This window comes from Dendrobates tinctorius, unplaced genomic scaffold (assembly GCF_039654945.1).
Source record: "Dendrobates tinctorius isolate UK_male_01 unplaced genomic scaffold, ASM3965494v1 ptg000173l, whole genome shotgun sequence".
NCBI lineage: Eukaryota > Metazoa > Chordata > Amphibia > Anura > Dendrobatidae > Dendrobates > Dendrobates tinctorius.
The window spans coordinates 851862-877028 of record NW_027361840.1 but is presented as its reverse complement, the minus strand read 5'-3'; the positions used below and the strand labels follow the sequence as shown (position 1 = coordinate 877028).

At 49.9% G+C, this 25167-nt stretch overlaps 1 protein-coding gene and 1 long non-coding RNA gene across 8 annotated transcripts in view; one reads left to right on the top strand and one right to left on the bottom strand.

Moving 5' to 3' along the window:
- LOC141053943 (uncharacterized) overlaps window positions 1-25167 on the top strand; it is a 164120-nt gene that overhangs the window by 99820 nt on the left and 39133 nt on the right. For all 7 annotated transcript variants that reach the window (XR_012221288.1, XR_012221287.1, XR_012221285.1 and 4 more), the window contains one exon: window positions 7707-7924. This is a non-coding gene — a long non-coding RNA (uncharacterized lncRNA). The remainder of the gene's footprint in view (window positions 1-7706; window positions 7925-25167) is intronic.
- Window positions 1-25167, bottom strand: part of LOC141053929 (uncharacterized) — an 80675-nt gene that overhangs the window by 42000 nt on the left and 13508 nt on the right. The window contains exon 2 of the mRNA XM_073551099.1: window positions 12536-12655. Coding sequence (XP_073407200.1) covers window positions 12536-12605 — 70 coding nt within the window. The 5' untranslated portion in view covers window positions 12606-12655. The remainder of the gene's footprint in view (window positions 1-12535; window positions 12656-25167) is intronic.

Below are 25167 nucleotides of genomic sequence, written 5' to 3'. Positions count from 1 at the left end.
ACATACGCGTTTAAACAGAGAGTTTTCTGACCATATAAAACTGAGATAGGTAATAAAACTTTCGCTGCATCTGCGGGCAATACCTGAGCCTCTGGACAACCATAGCCAGAGTGGTTGCCCAGAGGGCGACGTCCCAGGAGCATGGATCTCTGACGTATAGCTCTCTCCCTGAAAATTCCAGACTGCAGCATGCTTGTGCAGGAGAATGAGAGTGATCTTCCAAGCAGTGCAGTGCAACAGGTGTTCAGGCCAACAATCAGCTCAGTCAGGAGAAAGGAAAAAAAAAGTTCAGGGAAACTGCCTTCACATATGTTAGAAATATACATAAGAAGCAGTTTTATTTTTGGGCCGGATATAATGTAACGTCCGTCTGCGGTCTGGGCTGCAGCCAGACAACACCCCGAGAAACACTGATACCCTTTACCCCTATACAGGGATCTGGATTTATAGCAGAGCCCAGGACGTGCTGTCTAAATAGGAGCAGTGGCCAGAGCAGGACGGTCGCCAGAAAGGGAGTTCCAATACAGGACAAAAACGTGGTAGTATCCGGGTCTAAACCAGTCGGGCAGCAAGGTAAAAAAACGTTAGGCAGAAGCAGAGTCAGAAGTCCAGGCCAAGGTCAGAGTCATAAACCAGGAGGGCAGCAGAGGTACAGAATCGTGAGGCAGAAGCAGAGTCAAAGTCAGAATCAACTATAGTATCACAAAGTAGCATGCAGGGGAACCAAGACTATATCCGGCGGCTTGCAAGACCAGTCCCAAGGTATTTGAGGGATCAGGTCACCCCTCACAGGTTCCTGGGCTGATGATGTCATCAGTACCGCCCCCAGGACCAGGCCGGATGGTGATGTAGTAACATTCTGATGACTGACAGAGGGGCGGAGCTTGCGTCCACCAGATGCCTGCGCAGGTGCCCTTACTCTGTCAGCACCATAACTCACGGGCGAGCCATGGCGCCTCCTAGTGACCGCAACCAGAACAGCAGACCCCGAATTTAAAGGCGTGACAGACCAGCGCCCCCTAGAGGCTAAAGCCGGGACAGTAGGCCCTGAGTCTGATGTGACGGAACCACGGCCCCTCCCAGTGGCCAAGGCAGGAACAGCCGTCCCTGAGTCTGACGATGAAGTGGCGGTCTGGCGCCTCCTAGTGGCCGCGACCGGATCAGCAGGCCCCAAGTCTGGCGGCGACGTGACATCATCATTTTGGCAATGCGGGGGTCCCTTTTTAGGATCCGCAAGGCATAGTCACACATGTGGGCCAATGTTCCAGGTGTCAATGCTGCACTGCCAGTGGTGGGTGAAGGAGCACTTTCTGGCAAATTCACATCCCTCCAGTCACGCACAAACCCTGTACCTGACCTTGGCACGCCCACATGTTCTCTTGCCCCCTGAGAAGCATCCTCCTCCCCAAAATAATCATCCCCCTCATCCTCCTCCTCATCTTCCTCCACCTCGTTCATGCCAGTTCCCTGACCAGACAATGGCTGACTGTCATCGAGGCTTCCATCCTCCTCCTCCTGTTGCTCCTCAGCTGCGGACACCTGATCCTTAATGTGTGTCAAAGTCTGCATGAGCAGACGCATAAGTGGTATGCTCATGCTTATGATGGCATCGTCTGCGCTTACCAGCCATGTGCATTACTCAAAACACTGAAGGACTTTACAGAGGTCTTTCAGCTTTGACCACTGCACACCCGACAATTCCATGGCTGCCCTCAAACTGCCTGCCCGTGTATCCTTCCACAAATGCATTACAGCCTTCCTCTGTTCGCACAGCCTCTCAACCATGTGCATGGTGGAGTTCCATCTTGTAGCAAGGTCTATGATAAGGGGGTGCTTGGGGAGGTTGAGTGATCGCTGCAGCTTCTGCATACGACTGGAGTAGACGTTTGAGCGACGGATGTGCGAGCACAGTCTTCGCACCTTATGGAGCAGGGCTGTTAACTCCGGATAATTATTTAGGAAGCACTGCACCACCAGGTTCAAGGTGTGAGCCAGGCAAGGTATGTGTGTGAGTTTTGAAAGGGCTATGGCTACCACAGAATTCCGCCCATTATCACTGACTACCTTGCCTGGATCAAGATGTAGACTGCCCAGCAATGACTCAGTTTGTCGATGCAAGTAGTCGGCCAGTACCTCCGCGGTGTGTCTACTGTCGCCCAAAGACATCATTTTTAAAACAGCCTGCTACCGCTTACCACTAGCTGTTCGATAGTGGGACACCTCGTGTGCAACACTGACAGATGTGGATGGAGTGCTCATGGGACTGCGCTCTGTCAACGAGCTTTCGCTTCTGGAGAAGGAGGAGGGTCGAACACCTACAGCCAACTGTTTCCTATACCATGGGCTAGGCAGCACTGTTCCACCGCCGCTGTCCCCTGTGGAGCCTGCATCCACCACATTAACCCAGTGCGCAGTGATGGACACGTAACGGCCCTGGCCATGCCTACTGGTCCATGCATCCATTGTGAGGTGCACCTTTCCACTCACTGATTGTTTTAGTGCATGAACAATGTGGTCTTTCACATGTCGGTGGAGGGCAGGGATGGCTTTTCGAGAAAAGTGCCGACTGGGTACGTCATAGCATGGGACAGTGTAGGCCATGAGCTCTCGGGAAAGCTTCACTTTCTACCTGGCGGAAGGGCATCATCTCTAATGAGATCAGTTTGTCAATGTAGGCGTTCAAAGCCAGTGTACGCGGATGAGAGGATGAGTACTTTCTTGTCCTACTCAGAGTGTCTGGTAGGGTGAGCTGGACTTGAGAGCTGCATATGGGGGAACTAGCATTGGACATGATGGAGTGAGAAGGGGTTTGTGATGGTGAGGGTGTTGATGGCCTAGATTCAGTGTTTCCTCGTGAAAATATTGTGATTGCCTGACTGGTTTGGCCTAGCGACGACACCTCAACATTTCATGATGGTGGTGTGCTTAGCGGTGGCCTTACAGTGGGGGAAGCGATGGAGCTTTGCCGGCTAACTTGTCGGAGCAGGTGCACATGTGCTACCTGAGCTTTTGTAGTCCGTCCACGCTTGCAAGTGCATGTTGGTTAAATGTCTAAGCATGCAACTGGTATTCAAATTTCTTAGATTTTTCCCTCTGCTAAAGGTCCTTCGGCACTTCTTACAGATAACCTTTGCGTCATCAGTAGGATTTTGTTCAAAAAAGTGCAACACTGCACTCTTCCTACTATGGTACAAATTTTCAGGGCTTGCACGCTGTGCTAATTTGACCGTCTAGCCAAGCTGTCCTGCAACTCTTTTAGTTTTCTTGCCAAGTGTTTTGACAGCTACGGGCCTGCCGGATAACCGCTGCTGCGATGACGATGCCTGTTGCGGATCCTTCTCCTGTTCTGACCTATTGTCACCAGCACCCTCTTCCCCCAATGGACGCCAATCCGGGTCAACAACTGGGTCATCCATGACCTTGTCTTCAATGTCATCTGCACCTTCCTCTGTGTCACCGTGTAAGCTGGCAAAGTATGCGGGAAGGGGCACCTGAGTTTCATCAGGGTCTGATTCGGGCTCAGTAGACTGCGAGGGCAATGTAGTGCTGTGGGTGAATGTACCAGCAGATTCATCTAGCAGTGGCTGTGCATCAGTGCACTCCATGTCAGATTCATCGTGTACTGGGGAATTCAGGATTTGACTTCATAACCTAGGCATGGTATGTGAAAAGAGCTCCATAGAGTAATCTGAAGTGTGTGCTGCAGCATCCTTCACTTTTGGTGTGGGTGAAGGACACAAGGAAAGGTGTTGTTACTGACCAGAGGCCTGCACTGACTCTGTGCTAGCAGTTTTTGTAACTTCAGAAGAGGAGGCAATAGAGTTGGAGGCTGTTTCGGCAATGTAAGCCAAAACCTGTTCCTGATGCTCCGGCTTTAAAAGCAGTTTACCTACTCACAGAAAAGGGAACCTTAAAGGCCTTCTTGGGCCAGACGATGACGCAGGCTCAACACCTCCTGCCTTAGCTGCTATTGTGCTTTTGCCAGAACCAGCCGATGCACCACCACCATCAGTACCAGCTGCGCCCCCCTGCCCACGTCCGTGGCCTCTTCCACCATACTACCTCATGTTTGGGAAAATGTACCAAAAATACCAGAAGAGAGATGGTACTGTATGAGGAGCGTACAGCTGTGTAAGATGTATTAAAAAAATTAAATCTCCATATATATTTTGTTAGTCACAGACGCTCTACCAGTATGTATTTGACCGTAATCCAACAAGCAGCTATATGGTATCAGAAGTGTACAGCTGTATACTGTACGTTTTTAGTGAAACTAACAATCTCCGTATATGTATTTACGGAGTGTCATACACACACGCTGACTCTGTATAGATGTGACTAATGCGAACAGCAGATATACAATACTGTTTGAGAATCGGACAGCTCAATACGGTGTATGGAGAAATGGAAATGTCCGTATATGTATTTACGGAGTGTCACACACACGCTGACTCTGTATAGATGTGACCGTAATGCGAACGGCAGATATACACAATACTGTTTGAAAAGCAGACAGCTCTATACTGTGTAGGTCTGGAAAAATGGAAAATCTCTTTTTTTTTTTTTAACAGAGTCACACACAGATAGCTGGTATTTGTCCGTGATACCATCCGGTACATGGTAGTGTGTGAAAAAATGAACGCTCGGTAACTGAGCAGAACAAAATAATAAAAGTTATGGGTGGCACGGTTGCTCAGTGGTTAGAATCCCACCAAGGACTACATCTGCAAGGAGTTTGTATGTTCTCCCCGTGTTTGCGTGGGTTTCCTCCGGGTACTCCGGTTTCCTCCCACATTTTAAAGACATACTGATAGGGAATTTAGATTGTGAGCCCCATCGGGGACAGTGATGATAATATGTGCAAATTGTAAAGTTCTGCGGAATATGTTAGCGCTATATAAAAATAAAGATTATTATTATAATAAAAGTTGGAGTGCTTTGAAAAAAGCAGTTTGAACAGCAGTGTGCACACAGCAATGCAGCTAGCAGGTAGCCTTATAAGGCAGCCTAATCACCACCAGCGCTGCTGCACACAACAAAAATCCTCCCCTTTCACTGCACACTAACTTAGAGTGAAAAGCGCTATCAGCAGAAGCTATTTTTTTTCTTCTTCCCTGCCTAACGCTGTTCAGAATCAGCAGCAGCACCTCTCCCTGTTCTAAGATCGGCAGAAGTAAGATGGCGGTCGGCGGTGACGGCCTTTTTGTAGGCACTGTGATGCCACACAAAGCCAGCCAATCACTTGCATGCCCTTATCTAAGGGCAGTTTCACACGTCAGTGGCTCCGGTACGTGCAGTGACAGTTTTCTCACGTACCGGAGACACTGACACACTCTAATGAATGTGTCTATGCAGATGTCAGCATGTTTTCATAGACCGTGTGTCCGTGTGTAAAACACGCTGACATGTCCGTTTTTGTGCAACAGCACGGATCACACAGACCCATACAAGTCAATGGGTCCGTGTAAACACGTACCGCACACGGATGCTGTCCGTGTGCTGTTCGTGTGCGATCCATGTGCATTTTTAAAAGTCAAAGGGTTAACATTGAAACTAATTTTTCCAGTACACGGACAGCACACGGATGGTACACACGGACATAGGGATAGCACACAGATGTCACACGGATAGCCTACATATCCACACGGACACGGATAGCTCCGGTACCGGTTTTTCCGGTACCGGAATTATCTGGATGTGTGAAACTACCCTAACATGGTGGGGGCCGCTGCCGACGTAATCGCGTTGCCCACAGTGTGCGTCCTTGATGATTGGCAGAGAAAAGGCACTGGAAGCATTATTTGAAACGCGATTTTGGCGCTCAAGTCGGCGACCTCATGGCCGACCTCACGCTATGATCGGGTTTCGATCGGTGAAACCCGACTTTAGCAAAAGTCGGCGGATTCTGAATTTGGCCGACCCGTTTCGCTCAACTCTATGCATGATGTCAGTGTTTCCTAGAAGTCACAGAGCAAACGGACGCTCATGCGCTGACTAGACATGCTCCGCTTCTCTCATCAGAAGTGCAGTCAGGGAAGCTAGATATATTTAGTCAGCACAAGACAGCAAGTATGTGGATCGCCCTCCCAGGGCTGTGGGGTACTCGGTACCGGGCCGGTGTCAGGGGGATGTGTCACAGCGGTGGCGGTGACCCGGTCCGTGGCCCTGGGCGCCCAAATATCAATGGTGGTTTGTGGTTAATAGTTCGTGACGCCACCTGTGGTGCTTAGCAAGTAAGATGGTAAGCCAACGCTGCTTGCAGATCCGCTGGGACTGATGGTGTGGTGCAGCAAAGATGGTGTAGCTCCCCACAGGTGGAGCTGTAGTCCCAGGGCAGTGTAGGTGCAATGGATGAGGAGAGGCACAGAATGGTGGGGATGTTGGTACCCAGATGTAGCGGTGCTGAAGGTGTTAGCGATGAATGAATGGAGGACACCAGGGCTTGCAGTTTAAAAGCTTTACTCACAGTTCGTGGTACCCACTGGTGCTTGCCTCCGTGCCGTGTCCTCCGGGGTAGAGACTCAATCAACCTCCCGGGCAAGTCAGGGCTCTCCTCTCCAACACTCCGCCAACATGTACCTTCCTGAACGACTCCGCCAATGCGCCTTGTGGTGTGAAGCACTCCAGTACTTAGTTACCCTGGAATACCTCCTTACTAGATGTTCCTAGAACTCTACTTGTATGACAGACAGCTGTAGCCTGCTCGGGGATGCTCCTGGATCCCGGCTCTCTATCCGTGTTGCTGTTGTGTCCCAAGTCTTGGATGGGAGTAGTGCATTTACAGCCAACTACTCCACCGGTGTCTGCTGCAGAACCATAAGTGTCCAACCAACCTTGGGGACCAGGCCCCGGCCTTGCGCTGAGAAACCTATAGGCAGGGTTCCTATCCAACCCACTCCTCCTCTCTGTTCTCTTTACTCCTTCGTTCCGTACTTGTCTTTCTTTCCTATGGAAGCTTTAGGTTTCAGTTCTACGTCTTTCTCCTTTTTTCCATTCCTGTGCCAGCTGGCTCAGGTCACTGAGGCAGCTGCAGCACTCCTTCTTCCATCCCTTCTTCCAGGGACCTCTGGGACTCACCCCAGACTGACCTCCCGTCAGACTGACCTCTCTGGGACTCACCCCAGACTGATCTCCTGTCAGACTGACCTCTCTGGGACTCACCCCAGACTGATCTCCTGTCAGACTGACCTCTCTGGGACTCACCCCAGACTGATCTGTAATTCTAAACCTTCCCTTTCTTTTATATGAATCTAAACTCCACCCACCTCCCAGCACATCTCGTGTTACGAAGCAAGGACCCACGAAAGGTGCTCTGCTACCCTCTAAGCATGGAGCTGCAATCTGGTCCTTTGCTGAACTATCCTGTGTGTGGGTGCAGGTGTTGAAGTGTGGAAAGGAGTTCCCAACTTACCAGGATGGTGGGGTACCACACCTCAAGAGGAAAAGGTGCAGTACCTATGTGGCGACTGAGCCTCAGGGGTGCCACATATGCGCGTCGTGTGATATATAGGATATAATATTATGTGTAGGTGTCATTTACATGTCTGTAATTCTGCAAGTTGACACGGACATGATGAATCCTAAAGGTGTGTAACATGCGCTATGCCAGGATTTTGCGGCCGTCAGGTGATGGTTCGATTTGCAGACTTGTGCTCCGGCTGACGTCTCCTCCTGCTTCTCTTATTGTTCTGTTTTTCTACTGACAGAAGCCGGAGACGCTCGATCCAGCAGCATTACACACTGACCTCAGTGTCATGGATGACATCGAAGAAATCACGCAGATCGCACTGCTGCCACCAGTTTGTCAGAGGAAGCAATTCTGCTGCCTCCAATCACCAGGACAAAACGCAGCTGTCTGACGAGTGATGGACGAGGCCGCCGCTGCCTCCACTACTGCGCCGGATATTGGGACCTCACAGTGACGGTACGGTATATACACTTCCGATTCCAGCGCCTAGAATATATATATATGTGTGTATGTGTGTACATAAATATATCTACTATATAACTGCCAATCGGCTCTGTCACAGCTTCCGGCGATTGCGTCGCTATCCCACAATCCACCGCGGCCGGAAGTAGTGACAGAGCCGACCGCCATATTGCAACACCCAAGCAGGGGCCATCTACCGCGGAGCTGCAGCCGCTGCCAGGCTGCTATTGGCTTGAAGCGATGGCTGCTCTGTGTGCACAGGGCCTGTGATGAGGTCACAGGAGGGGAGGAGTCAGGGGTCACATGATCAGGGGCCTCAGTGTGTGGAGGACTCTGCTGTGCTGGTTGTCATGCTGCTGGATGAGGGGAAGTTTGTGTGCACGTTGAGGAGGGGTTTACAGGGTGTACGGAGCGGAGCCGTGTGTGTACCAGTTGTACGTAGCAGAGCCGCGTGTGTATGGGGTGTGCGGAGCAGAGTTGTGCATGTACGACGTGTACGGAGCGCAGCCGCGTGTGTACGAAATGTACGGAGCGGAGCCGCGTGTGTATGGGGTGTGCAGAGCAGAGTTGTTCATGTACGAAATGTACGGAGCGGAGCCGCGCGTGTACGAGGTGTACGGAGCGGAGCCGCGCGTGTACGAGGTGTACGGAGCGGAGCCGCGCGTGTACGACGTGTACGGAGCGGAGCCGCGCGTGTACGACGTGTACGGAGCGGAGCCGCGCGTGTACGACGTGTACGGAGCGGAGCCGCGCGTGTACGACGTGTACGGAGCGGAGCCGCGCGTGTACGAGGTGTACGGAGCGGAGCCGCACGTGTACGAGGTGTACGGAGCGGAGCCGCGCGTGTACGACGTGTACGGAGCGGAGCCGCGCGTGTACGAGGTGTACGGAGTCGAGCCGCGTGTGTACGAGGTGTACGGAGCGGAGCCGCGCATGTTCGAAGAGAATGCCAAGAGTGTGCAAAGCAGTAATCAAAGCAAAAGGTGGCTACTTTGAAGAACCTAGAATATAAGACATATTTTCAGTTGTTTCACACTTTTTTGCTAATTATATAATTCCACATGTGATAATTCATAGTTTTGATGCCTTCAGGGTGAATCTACAATCTTCATAATCATGAAAATAAAGAAAACTCTTTGAATGAGAAGGTGTGTCCAAACTTTTGGTTTGTACTGTATATATATATATCTAATATATAAAGCTCAAAGTGTGTATGTATGTATGTGTGTATGTATGTGTATGTGTGTCCGGGATAGGCATCCGCACCGTCGCAGCTACAGCCACAAAATTTGGCACAGTCACACGTCTGAACCCCGAGAGCGTCCTAAGCTATGTTGTGAGGCGAAGTTTTAACTCCGCGCGTTCCAATTCACCAAGCAATTTTGCCCCTATCTACATACTGGGGAAAAAGTGTGTGCGCGTCAAGCCCCGCCCCTCATTATGATGTCATAATGGTTGACTATGGGATGGAGGATGTGTGATGGGTATATGGGCACTGGACTATGGGATGGAGGATATGTATGACAGGCATATGGGCACGGGACTATGGGATGGCAGATATGTATGACGGGTATATGGGCACAGGACTGTGGGATGGCAGATATGTATGATGGGTATATGGGCACGGGACTATGGGATGGAGGATATGTATGATGGGTATATGGGCACCGGACTATGAGATGAAGGATGTGTGATGGGTATATGGGCACTCGACTATGGGATGGCGGATATGTATGATGGGAATATGGGCACGGGACTATGGGATGGAGGATATGTATGATGGGTATATGGGCATGGGACTATGAGATGAAGGATGTGTGATGGGTATATGGGCATGGGACTATGGGATGGAGGATATGCATGATGGGTATATGGGCACGGGCCTATGGGATGGTGGATATGTATGATGGGTATATGGGCACGGGACTATGGGATGGTGGATATGTATGATGGGTATATGGGCACGGGACTATGGGATGGAGGATAATTATCATTTGTTATAACTATCCACAGTTATTTACTATGCCCGGGCAGCGCCGGGCTCTTCAGCTAGTATATATATACACACACACCTTGGTATAGTCACTGCTCAACAGAAAACAAAAAGAACAACTAGCTTCCATCACCAATCACTTATACAGGCTGATTGGACGCCCGTTATAGGTTACGTATGGCTTCAGGGTGTGGTTTACAGAGGGAAAGGAACAAAGCTATTACATTTTATATACCGTATATACTCAAGTATAAGCCGACCCGAGTATAAGTCGAGGCACCTAATTTTGCCACGAAAAACTGGGTAAGCTTATTGACTCGAGCTGGGTATGCATTGTCCCCTCATCCCTGTCCTGCTATGTGTGGCTCCCCCTGTCCTGTCCTGCTCTGTGTGGGTCCCCCTGTTGTATGCTTGGCTCCCCTCCTTTTGTATGCATGGCTCCCCCAGTCCCCTCGTTGTATGCATGGCTCCCCCGGTCCCCTGTCCCATCTTGTATGCGTAGCTTGGCTTCCCCATCCCATCCTTTTATGCATGGTTTCGCTCAGCTAGCCCCGTACTCCCCCGTCCTCCTCCATCCTCCCCAGTCCTCCTTGCGCCGTTGCTGCATGTCCCTGCATCTTCGTTGTCCCGGCGCGGCAGCTCTTCCTGTGTTCATTGGTCACGTGGTACCGCTCATTAAAGTAATGAATATGTGCTCCACGCCTATGGGAGTGGAGACGCATGCATATTCATTACCTTAATGAGCGGAACCACGTGACCGCTGAACACAGGAAGAGCTGCTGTGCCGGGACAACAGAGATGCAAGGAGTTCAGCGAGGGCGGGAGGAAGGCGAGTATGATGTCACAGCCGCCAGCTCCTGCCGCTGCTCCACCGCTACCCTCCTCCTCCACCGCTGGCTTTCTGGACAATGACTCATGTATAAGCCAAGGGGGGTGTTTTCAGCACAAATACATGTGCTGAAAATCTTGGCTTGTACACGAGTATATACGGTATTTAATCTGGAAATATAGGCAGTGTTTATAAAAATATACAAAATGTGAGCAAAACAATATATATACAATTGCATAAAATGAAAAGGCATAACGAAAGAGTAAGTACTATAAACCTGGCCACAGAGATGGCTCAGAGCTTGGCGTAGGGAGGTACTCTGTAGGAAAATGGACCTTACTGTGATGTGAGTTATATTCGTCCCTCTACCACAATGCCGAAAATATATCTCCCATAACTATCAGATCGATGCAAACCTCAATATTCATCACTGGCTAGTGGCTGCGTCTCAGACAAGCCTTTTGAACAGAGGAAGCTCTTGCATTGGAAGTGTACGTCTCCACCTCTGTGCAATTAAATCCCAGTCTAGGCGGCTGGTTCCCAGAACAGATTCCTGTTTAACTACCTGGTCCCCACAGGAGGTCCTTACTTCAATAAAGGCTGAAGTGTCAGCTCTCTCTCACTTCCCCAATTCTAATTAATCTCATATGTTCAATGTGACGGTGATATGTCTCCTCTCCAGAGATTTCTTTATGGATTTTTACATTTTCTCTACGACATTTAGGATGCGGCATCTCAACATCAACTTTCAGAACTGCACACAGGGGACACCTGTCAGTGTAGGGCAGCAGAGCAGAGAGAAGCCGCTGGGGATGGACACTTGGGCTAGTCATCCTGGTCACATCTTCCCCAGCCGGATATTAAATGTAGGTTTCCTCTGAAATGTCGCAATGTCGGAGTAAATCATCCACGGCTGTCAGATCCCTACTCTTGTGGCAAAACAACACTGGAAGCCGTATACGTTACACGCCGTCACTGCTCTCTGCACATCACACGTCAGTGATCAATGCGGAAATAGAAGCCGTTCTGTCAATGTAAGGCAACGATAGCAGCTGAGGTATATTATGAGGTTCTGCAGCAGCTGAGATACATTATGAGGTTCTGCAGCAGCTGAGGTGTGTATGATGATGTTCTGCAGCAGCTGAGATACATTATGAGGTTCTGCAGCAGCTGAGGTGTTTATTATCAGGTTCTGCAGCAGCTGAGGTGTGTATGATGACGTTCAGCAGCAGCTGAGATATATTATGAGGTTCTGCAGCAGCTGAGGTGTGTATGATGATGTGCTGCAGCAGCTGGGATATATTTTGAAATTCTGCAGCAGAAGAGGTGTGTATGATGATGTTCTGCAGCAGCTGAGATATATTAAGAGGTTCTGGAGCAGTTGAGCTGTGTATTAGCAGGTTCTGCAGCAGCTGAAGTGTGTATTAGGTTCTGCAGCAGCTGAGATACATTATGAGGTTCTGCAGCAGGATAGGTGTGTATGATGATGTTCTGCAGCAGCTGAGGTGTATAATGAGGTATTGCAGCAGCTGAGGTGTATATTATCAGGTTCTGCAGCAGCTGAGGTGTATTGTGAGGTTCTGCAGCAGATAAGGTGTGTATGATGATGTTCTGCAGCAGCTGAGGTGTATTATGAGGTTCCGCAGTAGATGAGGTGTGTATGATGATGTTCTGCAGCAGCTGAGGTGTATTATGAGGTTCTGCAGCAGGTAAGGTGTGTATTATGTCCGGTGAATGAGAAAATCATGACTCTTCTTTGTATTATTTAGTGGTAGTTCCTCACCGGGCCGGTTACTTGTAGAGACGTCCTCAGTGCACCGCTCACCACCCCGGACATCACTTTCTTCTTCCATTATGGCGGCAGCAATAAGGTTCCTCAGATCTTTACCCGGATTTCAGAGCTCTGAAAGAAATAATGGAAATGTCACAGATAGAAGGAAAAGTCAGGAGGAAAGTTGTAGCGGAGCGGAGGAGATGAGCACAGAGGAGCCGTCCGCTCTCCGGACAATATTTATATCCCGCCTGATCTCTGGTTCTGGAGCTTCTCTCCTGACATCTCTGCGCTGCACCGTTCCTCTGCTGTTCCTTCTGATAATGTATGACTATAGAGACAGCTGGGTGTTACCGGGGGTCACGGCACGGACCCTCTGATAATGGGAATGGACAGCCCAGCTGTCAGTGGATTCAGAGCAGAGGACCCCGTGGATGTGCCGTTAGGTCGGGCATTTTGGCATTGTGCGGTAAATATGATCTGGAATCATGATCGGCCACGACAATCCCATTACCGCGATGCCAAACATGAATCTTTTTTTATTTATATGATGAAGAAAATTCAGAATATTCCAGAAATGTCTCCAGGTTTGTGCAGCAACCTCCTGAGAACAGGAGAACCTTCTTTTTCTGTTGCTGGGGCTGAGCGGGGGGGCTTGTTTTTTGGTTTCCCGGCAGTGACGCCAATTCAGCACATACAAAGCTTTGTTGATTATTTTTCACTTTAGGATCGTGAGATAAATAAACAAAAAAAAATTCAAATGGGGCAAAACTAAATATGAATTTTTATTTTTCTTTACTTTTAACTACATAAATTGTAATAAACTAAAAAATTATAGAGTTGGCCCCCTTAAAAATAGTCTGGGCGAAATGGTGGATGAGGAAAAAGCCAATATGCTAAATGACTTTATCAACAGTATTTACACAAGAAAATCCCATGACGGATAACATGATCAGGGATAAAAATTCTCCTTTAAATGTCACCTGCTTAATCCAGCATGAAGTACGGCAGCGTCTAAAAATCACTAAAATTGACAAATCCCCGGGCCCGGATGGGATACACCCCCGAGGACTGCAGGAATTAAGCACAGTCATAGATAGACCACTATTTTTAATTTTTAAAGATTCCATAATAACAGGGTCTGTACCACAGGACTGGCGCACAGCAAATGTGGTGCCAATATTCAAAACTTGGAAATTATAGGCCAGTGAGCTTAACCTCAACTGTGGGTAAAATCCTGGAGGGTTTTCTAAGAGATACTATACTGGAGTGTAACGGGGTCTAATCAAGCTGGGGTACCTCTTTCAGTACTACCCCGTGTTTTCGGAGGTCCGCTCTGCGTTGGCTGGAGTCTGAATGAATGACGCTGGCTGGAATTCCTTGGTTACATGGGCGCATATAAAAGATCACTGCTTCTCCACGTATTTCCAGTCTGACAACACTTTACTCACAGGACACAGAATATATCACACAGATACAGAGGGCAGGCCAATAGAAAAGCGGCAGGCCAGACATGCATTACAAAAGCCGCAGGTGGCCGGAGCCTGCCGAAGTTTACTGTGGGAATTACAAAGGAGGGGGGAGGGCGGATAAAAGGAGAATATCGTGTCCCCTCTGCCCAGGGGCGCAGCCTGTGGGCTGATGCATTAGGGACATGCATCTCACATAGAACCTATTATACATACATATAACTGCACAACATATTCTGGGTGCTGAGTGGTTCTGTAACACGGCTCCCCTTTTCAGTGACGCGATCGGCATACACAGTCTGATCCTCAACGGATCGGTTTAGGGATGACCGAAGTTTATGGGGTTGGTACAAGTTCCGTTTGTCGACTTAGTCCATCGGTGTTACCATTTTGTTTGCCGGGTCTGTGGTGGATGGTGAAGTCCAGAGGTTGTAGGGCTAAACTCCACCGCAACAATCTGGCGTTGTCTCCGGAGACCCGATTAAACCAGACTAGGGGATTATGGTCCGTTAGGAGGGAAAACTATCGTCCATACAAATATGGTTGCAACTTCTTGAGTGCCCATACTACCGCCAGGCACTCCTTCTCAATGGCCGCATAGCTTACTTCACGGGGCAGTAGTTTCCGACTCAGGTAAGCTACCGGGTGTTCTTGGCCGTCCGGCCTGACTTGGCTCAGCACTGCCCCCAATCCAAACATAGAAGCGTCTGTGTGAACCAGGAAACGTTTAGTTGGATCAGGTGCGGCCAATACCGGGGTATTTGTGAGGGCGTCCTTTAGCTGGCGGAAGGCTTACTCACACTCGGGGGGTCCAGGTTACCTGGCGGGGGAGGTTCTTACGAGTCACATCAGTGAGGGGCTTGGCTACGCTGCTGTAATTGGGGACAAATTTCCTATAATACCCTGCTGTCCCTAGAAACGCCATGACCTGGGTTTTAGTGCGTGGGGTGGGCCATTTGGCTATGGCCTCAATCTTGGCTGGTTCTGGTCACTGTTTCCCACTTCCCACCCAATGCCCTAAATACTGAACCTCTGCTTTGCCCACGTGACACTTGTTTGGGTTCAGGGTGATTCCGGCCTGGTGGATCCTGTCCAATACTGTCTCTAGGTGATTTAGATGCTCTTCCCATGTCGCACTGTAGATGGCGATGTCGTCCAGGTAGGCACAAGCATAGTCCTGGAGACCATCCAGAAGCCGGTCAGCCAGCCTCTGGAACGTCGCCGGGGCATTCTTCATCCCGAATGGCATAACTCGGAACTGGAATAAGCCGAACGGGGTGACAAATGCCGACTTGGGAATAGCGTCAGGATTAAGGGGAATCTGCCAGTAGCCTTTGCATAGATCGATGATGGTCAAATACTTTGCCCCCGCCAGCCGGTTCTAACAACTCATCCACACGCGGCATGGGGTATGCATCCGTCACTGTTTTCTCATTGAGCTTACGATAGTCTACACAAAACCGTGTAGTCCCATCCTTCTTGGGCACTAACACTACGGGGGATGCCCAGGGACTGACTCTTCATGACCCCTAAACGCAACATCTCTTGTATCTCTTGTCGCATCCCCTCTCGTACAGACTCAGGGACGCGGAAAGGGTTTTGTCACAGGGGGGTCTGATCCTGGGTCTCAACCTTGTGTTGTGCCAGGTGAGTGTACCCCGGTCTGTCTGAAAACATCCTATGTCGCAGCCTCAACAACGCCTCCGCCTGCTGTCTCTCCCGGGGGCCTAGGTCTTCACCCAAGTGTACCTGGTCCCATGTTTCAGACTGAGTCCTTTCCCCTAAGACATCTGGCAAGGGAAGTCCAGCTACATGCTCTGCTTCAGGTGCACAGACGGCCACTACCTCTTCAGGGTGCTCCCGGTAGGGCTACAGCATATTCACGTGGAACATGCGGATAACCCTGGGGTCGTCACAATCGGCGACATTATAGGTTGTGCCGGCTATTTTCCCCATTACCTGGTAGGGCCCCTGCCATGCAGCTTGAAACTTATTCTGCTTAGTGGGCTCTAACACCAGGACCTTCTGTCCTAATTCCAAAGTGCACTCTCTGGCCCTCCGATCGTACCATATGCGCTGGCGCCGCTGTGTCGCCTGCAGGTTCTCACGTACAACCTGGGTCAGCTCCTGTAGGCGGTCCCGGAATTCCAGCACATAGGGTACAATAGGTACCCCTTCTATGAGGCCCTCCCCTTCCCAGTGTTCCAGAACTAAGTCTAGGGGTCCCCTTACCCGTCTCCCGTATACCAGCTCGAACGGGAAGAACCCCGTGGATTCTTGGGGCACCTCCCGATAGGCAAACAGGAGGTGTGGCAAGAATTTCTCCCAGTCCCTGTAGGTCCTGGTAAAAGTCCCAATGAGCTGTTTTAATGTCCCGTTAAAGCGTTCACACAACCCATTGGTTTGCGGGTGGTACGGGGTGCTTCTAATGGACTTTACGCCGCACAGCTTCCACAGTTGGTTGGTCACCTCTGCTGTAAACTGGGTACCCTGGTCCGAGATAATCTCCCGGGGAAATCCAACCCGTGAGAAAACCTGGAGCAGGGCGGCCGCCACCGTCTCTGCGAGTATGTTAGGTAACGCAACCGCCTCTGGATACCGTGTGGCATAATCTACCACTGTCAATATATACTTTTTCCCGGACGGACTGGGTTTGGCTAACGGCCCTATCAGATCAACCGCTACTTGGTTAAATGGTTCCTCCACAATGGGGAGGGGGCGTAATTTGGCCTTGCATCGATCCCCCCTCTTGCCAATGCGCTGACAACTGTCACAGGTCTGGCAGTACTGACGAACATCATAGGTTACCCCCGGCCAAAAGAAGTTTTGTGTCAGACGATGCCTGGTGCGACTGACGCCGAAGTGCCCGGCCAAGGGTATATCATGAGAGAATCGCAGTAACTCCTGCCTATACTTCTTGGGAACTACCAGCTGTTTTTTTATAGTGGGGCTCGTCCCTGTGTGGTGCTGCTCTGTGATCCGGTAGAGGAGTCCCTGCTTCCATACAAACTGTTCCCCTTCCAGTACTCCTCTCCCCTCCTGTGCCTTCCCACGATATCCCTCTAATGAAGGATCCTTAAGTAACTCCCTCTTAAATTCATCTGGGGTGGCCCAAGAAATGTGTCTGGCTATGGGGATACATACAGGGCTGGGATGTCTTACCTGGGACTCCTCTGAGTATGATTCCGCCTCCGCAGCTCGAGCTCGTCCCCGGGTGTTCACAGGATAGATCTCAGCCAGAGGGGCCACTGAGAATGCAGACAACATGGGCCCCAAGTCATTTCCCAGCAAGACGCCTGCAGGCAAATACTCCATCAAGCCGACCTCAACAAGGCCATCCCCAACTCCCCAGTTCAGGTGAATCCTGGCAGTGGGTAGTCGATGTATATCTCCCCCTGCTACACGGACTGCCACTGTCCGGTGTGTCTTCTCTTGGTCCCGGACGAGATGAGGCTTCACAAGGGTCAAAGTTGCCCAGGAATCTCTTAGTCCCTGCATACGTTTCCCATTAACCCACACGACCTGTCGATGCTGCTGTCGATTATCTGCCCGGGCTGCCTGCACGGGGTCTACTTCATGCAGCACTTCCTCCATCTCTTCCACCCATTGGTTAGTCGTAGCCCCCAATGCCGGGTCAGCTTCGCCTTGGTAGCAGTGTACAGCAGCCCGGCTGAAGGTAGCTGTTCCCGCCTTTGGCCACTGGGTATGCTGAGTCCGGTTGGGGCATTGTCTTTGCAGGTGGCCCAGCTGACGACAGGTGTGGCATCGCGCCCCAGGGGGACTGTGGTAGGCCGGGTTTCTAGCTGGTCCCCCTACAATCTTCGGTGGTTTGGGGCCCTCCAGGTCCATGGGCGGGCCCCTAGTGACCACCTTTGATCCGGACAACTGCGGCCTCCTGGCATCATGATGTTCATCGGCCAGACGAGCGGCTTCCTCAAGAGTCGTTGGCCGCCTGTTCCGAAGCCATTCCTGTGTCTCGGGGTTTAGTCCATTAAAGAATCGTTCTAACAGGAAGAGCTGGAGGACGTCCTCCTTAGTAGTTGCTTGGCTCCCTTGTACCCACTGTAGCAGTGACCGCCGTAATTTACAGGCCCATTCAGCGTGGGTATCGGTTATGCGTTTTATAAGTCCGCGGAACTTTTGGCGGTAGGCCTCTGGTGTCAGAGCATACCGGGCCAAGATCACTTCTTTGATCCGCTCATAGTCCATACAGTCCTCATCAGGTACCGTGCGATAGGTGTCCGCTGCCCGGCCTGTCAGCTTGCTGGCCAGAATCTGAACCCGTTCCTCCGGCTTCACTTGATGAAGGGCACACTGCAGCTCAAAGTCCTGCAGAAAGCCATCAATGTCTTCCTCTGCCTCCTCAAACTGTCGGAAGGCATTATACTGGATCTTTTTGCGGCTTACTGTTGAAGGTACCTAGTCGAAGGCCAGAGCTCCCCCTGCTCGCTGACTCTCCTCTCTCCGCTCTGCCATCTCCATCTTGGCCAGCTCCACTTTGGTTCGCTCGGCCATCTTTTCCTTCAGATCAGTACACACATCAGCCATCACCTCTCGTATGATCTCTACTGCAGGGTTTAGGCCATAGAACGCCAGTCTGCTCTTTACCTCCCTCTGGAATTCGGTCTCCTCCACATTCACATTGGGGGGGCGCTGCACTGTCGTGTTCCATGATGGCTGCTATCAAATCCGCTTTTGTTTTGTTGCTGGCGATCAACCCTCGGGCTTCCACCAGATCTTTTAATGTAGTCCTCTTTAACTTCTGTTGGTTATTTTCCATTCATTCCTTTCCTCCTGTAGAAGGGGTATCAAATCCCGTTGTCTGCCACCAGTGTAATGGGGTCTAACCAAGCTGGGGTACCTCTTTCAGTACCACCCCGTGTTTTCGGAGGTCCGCTCTGCGTTGGCTGGAGTCTGAATGAATGACGCTGGCTGGAATTCCTTGGTTACATGGGCGCATATAAAAGATCACTGCTTCTCCACGTATTTCCAGTCTGACAACACTTTACTCACAGGACACAGAATATATCACACAGATACAGAGGGCAGGCCAATAGAAAAGCGGCAGGCCAGACATGCATTACAAAAGCCGCAGGTGGCCGGAGCCTGCCGAACTTTACTGTGGGAATTACAAAGGTGGGTGGAAGGGCGGACAAAAGGAGAATATCGTGGCCCCTCTGCCCAGGGGCGCAGCCTGTGAGCTGATGCATTAGGGACATGCATCTCACATAGAACCTATTATACATACATATAACTGCACAACATATTCTGGGTGCTGAGTGGTTCTGTAACACGTAACATGGAGTATATGAAGAAGAACCTCATGACCCAATATCAACATGGGTTTATGAGGGACCGTTCCTGTCAGACTAATCTGGTGAGCTTTTATGAAGAGGTAAGTTCCGGACTGGACCAAGGGAATGCAGTGGACGTGGTATACATGGACTGTTCAAAAGCTTTTGATACGGTGCCACACAAAAGGTTGATACATAAAATGAGAACAATGGGGATAGGGGAAAATATGTGTAAGTGGGTAAAGAGCTGGCTCAGGGATAGGAAACAAAGGGTGGTTATTAATGGAGCACACTCGGACTGGGTCACGGTTAGCAGTGGGGTACCACAGGGGTCAGTATAGGGGTACCACAGGGGTCACTATTGGGTACCGCAGGGGTCAGTATTGTGCCCGCTTCTTTTCAACATATTCATTGATGACCTTGTAGGGGGCATAGAGAGTAGAATTTCAATATTTGCAGATGACACTAAACTCTGCAGGGTAATCAATACAGAGGACAATTTTATATTACAGGAGGATTTAAGTAAACTAGAAGCTTGGGCTGATAAATGGCAAATGAGCTTTAATGGGAATAAATGTAAGGTCATGCACTTGGGTAGAACAAACAAAATGTATAATTATGTGCTTAATTGTAAAACATTGGGCAAAACTGTCACTGAAAAAGACCTGGGTGTATGGGTGGACGACAAACTCACATTTAGTGGCCAGGGTCAGGAAGCTGCTGCAAAGGCAAATAAAATAATGGGATGCATTAAAAGAGGCATAGATGCTCATGAGGAGAACATAATTTTACCTCTATATAAGTCACTAGTGCGACCACACTTAGAATATTGTGTACAGTTCTGGTCTCTGGTGTAGAAGAAAGACATAGCTGAACTGGAGCGGGTGCAGAGAAGAGCGACCAAGGTTATTAGGGAACTGGGGGGGTCTGCAATACCAAGACAGGTTATTACACTTGGGGTTATTGAGTTTGGAGAATCAAAGGCTTAGGGGTGATCTTATTACAATGTATAAATATAGGAGGGAACAGTACAAAGACCTTTCTAATGATCTTTTTACTCTTAGACCTGTGACGGGGACAAGGGGGCATCCTCTACGTCTGGAGGAAAGAAGGTTTAAGCATACTCACAGACGCGGATTCTTTACTGTAAGAGCAGTGAGACTATGGAACTCTCTGCCGTATGATGTTGTAATGAGCGATTCCCTACTAAAATTTAGGAAGGGCCTGGATGCCTTTCCTGAAAAGTATAATATTACAGGGTATATACACTAGTTTCCTTAATATTGCGTTGATCCAGGGAGCTAGTCTGATTGCCGTATGTCGAGTCGGGAGGGAATTTTTTTCCCCAATGTGAAGCTTACTGTTTGCCACATGGGTTTTTTTTTGCCATCCCCGGATCAACATGTTAGAGCAAGTTAGGATAGGATATGGGTTGAACGAGATGGACTTAAAGTCTCCCTTCAACCTTAATAACTATGTTACTAGGTTTAACGAGGAAAAGCTTCGGTGACCTCCACCTGCAATGCTCCTGAGGGACATAGTGAAGATGTCCGCCTACGGCTGAGGTTCACAGGAGGACGGGATGACAGTGACAGGACTAGGACAGTGGCGGTGGTCTTCAGCAGAGCCCCGACTGTCACAGTAACCCACAGGTCCCCAGTGATCGCACTGCAGGGGGCTGATGGGGGCTCCTCCACGTGGGCACCACCATGCATTTCATTTACATGCTGCTGTCCTAGACTGAGACAGATGGCGGCTATATAATACAGCTGGTATCTGCCTCGTGTGGACGGAGCTCAGCTCCTGAGCCGCCTCCACCACCGACGACAAATTCCCAGGATGTGAATACTATGTCTTTTTGTAGGAAGGAGTTAATATCTCCATAATTTCCTTCCGATTTGTCTGATAATTTGTAATAAATGTGATTTTTTTCCTTGAGATTTCATGTTTTTCAAACTGGGAGTCTGAAGGTTGTTTTTCAGTGTAAGAAGATGCACCGGACCGTAGGTAGCTCTCTTGTGCTGGTTCCGGGACTATGGGATGGAGGATATGTATGATGGGTATATGGGCACGGGACTATGGAATGGAGGATATGTATGATGGGTATATGGGCACGGGACTATGGGATGGAGGATATGTATGACGGGTATATGGGCACGGGACTATGGGATGGAGGATGTGTGATGGGTATATGGGCACGGGACTATGGGATGGAGGATATGTATGACGGGTATATGGGCACGGGACTATGGGATGGAGGATATGTATGACGGGTATATGGGCACGGGACTATGGGATGGAGGATATGTATGATGGGTATATGGGCACGGGACTATGGGATGGAGGATATGTATGATGGGTATATGGGCACCGGACTATGGGATGCAGGATATGTATGATGGGTATATGGGCACGGGACTATGGGATGGAGGATATGTATGACGGGTTTATGGGCACGGGACTATGGGATGCAGGATATGTATGATGGGTATATGGGCACTGGACTATGGGATGGAGGATATGTATGATGGGTATATGGGCACCGGACTATGGGATGGAGGACATGTATGACGGGTATATGGGCACGGGACTATGGGATGGAGGATATGTATGATGGGTACATGGGCATGGGACTATGACATGAAGGATATGTATGATGGGTATATGGGCACGGGACTATGGGATGGAGGATATGTATGATGAGTATATGGGTACGGGACTATGGTGATTATGTATGATGAGTATATGGCCACGGGACTATGGGATGGAGGGTATGTATGATGGGTATATGGGCACTCGACTATGGGATGGCAGATATGTGTGATGGGTATATGGGCATGGGACTATGGGATGGAGGACATGTATGATGAGTATATGGGCACGGGACTGTGGGATGACGGATATGTATGATGGGTGTTAGGGCTAGCGGAATGCACCAAATAATAAAATAACAGTAAGGTGCATTCGCAGCCCGGGGTCCACCGTGCAGGGATGGTAAACTGCTGCTATATATATATACACATACATACTGCTTTGTGATTGGGGGCATAGTAATTAACTACGGTTAGTTATAACAATTTATAACGAATATCTCTCTCTCTCTCTCTATATATATATATATATATATATATATATATATATATATATATAAATTAGCTGAGTGTAGAGCCCCGCCCACTCCGCATAGCCACACCCACTGTAATATCCCACATCACCCCATCAGAGCCGCCAGACTACTACCACTAATATCCCACATCATCCCATCAGCCAGAGCCACCGGACTACTACCCCTAAAATCTCACATCATCCCATCAGTCAGAGCCACCGGACTACTACCCCTAATATCCCACATCATCCCATCAGCCAGAGCCACCGGACTACTACCCCTAATATCCCACATCATCCCGTCAGCCAGAGCCACCGGACTACTACCCCTAATATCCCACATCATCCCATCAGCCAGAGCCACCGGACTACTACCCCTAATATCCCACATCATCCCGTCAGCCAGAGCCACCGGACTACTACCCCTAATATCCCACATCATCCCGTCAGCCAGAGCCACCGGACAACTACCCCTAATATCCCACATCATCCCGTCAGAGCCACAGGACTATTAACCCTAATATCCCACATCATCCCATCAGCCAGAGCCACCGGACTACTACCCCTAATATCCCACATCATCCCATCAGCCAGAGCCACCAGACTACTACCCCTAATATCCCACATCATCCCGTCAGAGCCACAGGACTATTAACCCTAATATCCCACATCATCCCGTCAGCCAGAGCCACCGGACTACTACCCCTAATATCCCACATCATCCCGTCAGCCAGAGCCACCGGACTACTACCCCTAATATCCCACATCATCCCGTCAGAGCCACAGGACTATTAACCCTAATATCCCACATCATCCCATCAGCCAGAGCCACCGGACTACTACCCCTAATATCCCACATCATCCCATCAGCCAGAGCCACCAGACTACTACCCCTAATATCCCACATCATCCAGTCAGCCAGAGCCACCGGACTACTACCCCTAATATCCCACATCATCCCGTCAGCCAGAGCTACCGGACTACTACCCCTAATATCCCACATCATCCCATCAGCCAGAGCCACCGGACTACTACCCCTAATATCCCACATCATCCCATCAGCCAGAGCCACCGGACTACTACCCCCTAATATCCCACATCATCCCATCAGCCAGAGCCACCTGACAACTACCCCTCATATCCCACATCATCCCATCAGCCAGAGCCACCAGACTACTACCCCTAATATCACACATCATCCCGTCAGCCAGAGCTACCGGACTACTACCACTAATATCCCACATCATCCCGTCAGTCAGAGCCACCAGACTACTACCCCTAATATCACACATCATCCCGTCAGCCAGAGCTACCGGACTACTACCACTAATATCCCACATCATCCCGTCAGCCAGAGCCACCGGACTACTACCACTAATATCCCACATCATCCCATCAGCCAGAGCCACCGGACTACTACCTCTAATATCCCACATCATCCCGTCAGCCAGAGCCACCGGTCTACTACCGCTAATATCCCACATCATCCCGTCAGCCAGAGCCACCGGACTACTACCACTAATATCCCACATCATCACGTCAGCCTGGCGTCAGAACCAGAGCGCTGAGTGGATTTGCCATGACTTCCATACCGGGGATCCCTTTAAGAAAGGCCTTGGGTCAGTACCAAAGCGCGGAGTGGTTTTGCCCTAACTTCCATACCAGTAATCCCTTTAAGAGACCCTGGGGTCAGAACCACAGAGCTGAGTGGAACGGTCCTAACTTCCATACCGGGGATCCCTTTAAGAGAGGCCTGGGGTCAAAACCAAAGCGCTGGATGGATTTGCCCTGACTTCCATACCAATGATCCCTTTAATAGAATCTTGGTCAGTATCAGAGCGCTGAGGGATTTTCCCTGACTTCCATATTATTATTATTATTATTATTTATTTATATAGCACCATTGATTCCATGGTGCTGTACATGAGAAGGGGTTACATACAAATTACAAATATCACTTACAGTAAACAAACTAACAATCACAGACTGATACAGAGGGGAGAGAGGACCCTGCCCTTTCGGGCTTACATGCTACAGTATGGTGGGGAAGGAGACAGTAGGTTGGTGGGTTGCAGCAGTTCCGGTGTTGGTTGAGGTGATATCACCGGTAGTGGTGAGAGAGAAGGAGGTAGCGGGGTCATTGCAGGTTGTAGGCTTTCTTGAAGAGGCGGATTTTCAGGTTCCGTCTGAAGGATCCAAATGTGGTTTATAGTCGGACTTGTTGGGGCAAAGAATTCCAGAAAATAGGGGCTATTCTGGTGAAGTCTTGGAGGCGGTTGGGTGAGGAGCGAATAAGTGTGGAGGAGAGAAGGAGGTCTTGGGAGGACCGGAGATTACGTGAGGGAAGGTATCGGGAGATTAGATCAGAGACATATGGGGGAGACAGGTTATAGATGGCCTTGTAGGTCAGTATTAGTAATTTGATCTGGATACGCTGAGGGAATGGGAGCCAGTGAAGAGATCTGCAGAGGGGAGAAGCGGAGGAGTAGCGAGGAGAGAGATGAATTAGTCGGGCGGCAGAGTTAAGGATGGACTGGAGAGGTGCGAGGGTGTTAGCAAGGAGACCACAGAAAAGGATGTTGCAGTAGTCGAGGCGGGAGATGATGAGGGCGTGCACAAGCATTTTAGTAGATTGGGGGTTGAGGAAAGGACGGATTCTGGAAATATTTTTGAGCTGGAGGCGACAGGAGGTAGAAAGGGCTTGGATGTGCGGTTTGAAGGACAGGGCAGAGTCAAAGATTACTCCGAGGCATCGGACTTCCGGTACTGGGGAAAG